General features: G+C 34.2%; 1 protein-coding gene across 5 annotated transcripts in view; it reads left to right on the plus strand.

The window, feature by feature from the left end:
* The window catches only part of CCNC (cyclin C), a 27,697-nt gene that overhangs the window by 7,131 nt on the left and 17,854 nt on the right, over window positions 1-2,712 (plus strand). For all 5 annotated transcript variants that reach the window (XM_011956435.1, XM_011956437.1, XM_011956436.1 and 2 more), the window contains 2 exons: window positions 649-733; window positions 904-973. In XM_011956435.1, coding sequence (XP_011811825.1) covers window positions 649-733; window positions 904-973 — 155 coding nt within the window. The remainder of the gene's footprint in view (window positions 1-648; window positions 734-903; window positions 974-2,712) is intronic.

A 2,712-nucleotide genomic window follows, 5' to 3' on the forward strand; every position in this document is an offset into this window, starting at 1 on the left:
TTTTTTGGTGAGCCGTATAAAGCTAAGTGTGGTAATCTTAACACTTTGGGAAGCAGAGGTGGGCGGATCACTTGAGGCCAGGAGTTTGAGATGAGCCTGGCCAAGATGGTGAAATCCCCACTCTACTAAAAATACAAAAATTAGCTGGACGTGGTACACAAGAGAATCACTTGAACCTGGGAGGTGGAGATTATAGTGAGCCAAGATCGCACTACTGCATTCCAGCCTGGGTGACAGAATGAGACTCTGTCTCAAAACAACAAAAAAGTGGTAGTATTAACAAGTTTCACAGGTGTCTAATATTTTCTTTTTATATTTATTTTAAACATAATATGAAAAGCATTTAAAATATTTAGAAGATAGAGGGGAAATACTTAGTCAACTTCCTTAATGGATGAATAGTTTTTTGCTGTGGGGCAATTTCTGTTTTGTTGTTGTTTTGTTATTGTTTATGCATACCTATATATTTCTTAACACATTTGCAAATCCTAGTGTTAGACCACTGTGACTCACATAGAGCATGTGTAGGTTTTTTCATTTGTTAAAAATAAACATAATTATGATTTAACCAATTGGAAGTTACTGTTCAATGTTAATATTATAATGATACCAGAAGATACATTTAAAATTTCATTATTTACCTTTTAGTTATCCAAGCATTAGGTGAACATCTTAAATTAAGACAACAAGTTATTGCCACTGCTACGGTATATTTCAAGAGATTCTATGCCAGGTAGGATTATTTTTATTTTATTTTATTTTATTTATTTTAACTCTTATCTAATGTTGATGAACCTTAGCACAGTGTAAATGAATCACGTGTCTGCTATAGAGTTATCTTGATTTTTTTCCCAGTGTGTTTTCTATGTGAATGATATTTAACTTTGTTTTATCACATTTTAGGTATTCTCTGAAAAGTATAGATCCTGTATTAATGGCTCCTACATGTGTGTTTTTGGCATCCAAAGTAGAGGTATAAAACAATTTTCTGTTCTTCATCAAAGTATAGTCAATGTATGTTGGTTAATCTGCCCCAATTTTCACATTGCCTATGTCAAATTAATAAATGGTAATGTATGCAAAATACTAAAATTGTACAAAATCAAAGAAATATATACATATCCTTATATATTCACTTAACAGACACATACAGCGCTTACTGTATACCAACTGACTTAATCTTCGTAACAAACTGGAATGCATAGTGGTAGTATTCCCATTTTATAAATGAGGAAACTGAGACAGAGAGAGTTGAAGAACTTGCTTAAGATTATATGCCTAGTAAGTGTCAGAGCCCATGTTTGAACCATGGGAGTCTCCTTAGCAATCCTTTGTTCTTAACTTCTTTCCTCTGCTGCCTTTGAGACATTTATTGTTTGGCGCTGAGTAGTGTTTAGTAAGTACCACAGCTTGCCTACCATAACCTGAGAATGTCCCTTATGCTTCTCACCCATATGCTTATCTTCTCCTGTCTTCCCTCCCATCATCCTGATGATTGGCTGCCTACCAAGCCAGAAGGAAGGCAAGGATTAGGGGAAGCTATAGCTATATAGATTCTAACAAGTAAAAGTTGAGGTTGTGAGCATAGAGAAATTAGGTGAAGGAGAGAAGATAGATAGGAACTTGCAGCAGAGACTGAATTTCTGTTCAATTTTTTTACTTTTGTAGTATTTTTGAAAGAGCTCAGCTAAAGTCCAGAAAATAATAGCAGATATTGGCTGTTTTTCATAAATAATTAATGTAGTCTTTGGTGGTGTGAAATCTTTGCATTATGTTTCTATTTTTGGATAATGTCTTAGAGTTGTATTCTTAGAGTTGTATTCTTGAATACTGAATGTGATTTTTACCTAGTAAGTTTATATTCCTTTTGGTACCTACTTTGATTTAGTTTTGTTTTAGCCATGATTTAAGAATATCCATGACATCTTTCCCAACTATTACCTAAATAATGACAATTGACTCTGTTAGAAATAATATTAAGATAAGCTTTCTAGAAGTTTATGTTTTCTAATTGTGAGTGGTAGAATCAGCTTTGTTTTTGTTAAGTTCTTTAATGGAAAAGAAAGTGTTTATTAAGGGTCCTTATGGATTGAGTTTTCTGATTCTAATAATTCTAATATTACGTAATATTTGATTTTATTTAAATATTACTATGTAATAATTTAATTTTAAGTCTCTTAAGCACAGGCAGTATGGAGGACCAAGACAAAAAATCTTTATAAACATTTAATCTTGTAGATTAATTTGAGGATTTTAATCTATCTTATTTGTTAAATATTGTTATTTGATTTACTGAGTAGAACTCTGTGATGTGATTTACCAAATGAAAGTTTTCCCTTTGAGTTTTGGATAAAGAATTATTCCTAGGCTGGATGTAGTGGCTCATACCTGTAATCCCAGCACTTTGGGAGGCTGAGGCGGGTGGATCACCTGAGGTCAGGAGTTTGAGACCAGCCTAACCAACATGGCAAAACCCCATCTCTACTAAAAATACAAAAATTAGCCGGATGTGGTGGCAGATGCCCGTAATCCCAGCTACTAAGGAGGCTGAAGCACGAGAATTGCTTGAATCCAGGAGGTGGAGGTTGCAGTGAGCCAGGACTGTGCCACTGTACTCCAGCCTGGGCAACAGAGCAAGATTCCATCTGAAAAAAAAAAAAAATTATTCCTGAGAAAGAGAATGTAGTCTTTCAGATTTGGTGGTAGCATTTT

Source organism: Colobus angolensis, unplaced genomic scaffold, assembly GCF_000951035.1.
Source record: "Colobus angolensis palliatus isolate OR3802 unplaced genomic scaffold, Cang.pa_1.0 Scaffold418, whole genome shotgun sequence".
In the NCBI taxonomy this organism is placed as follows: Eukaryota; Metazoa; Chordata; class Mammalia; order Primates; family Cercopithecidae; genus Colobus; species Colobus angolensis.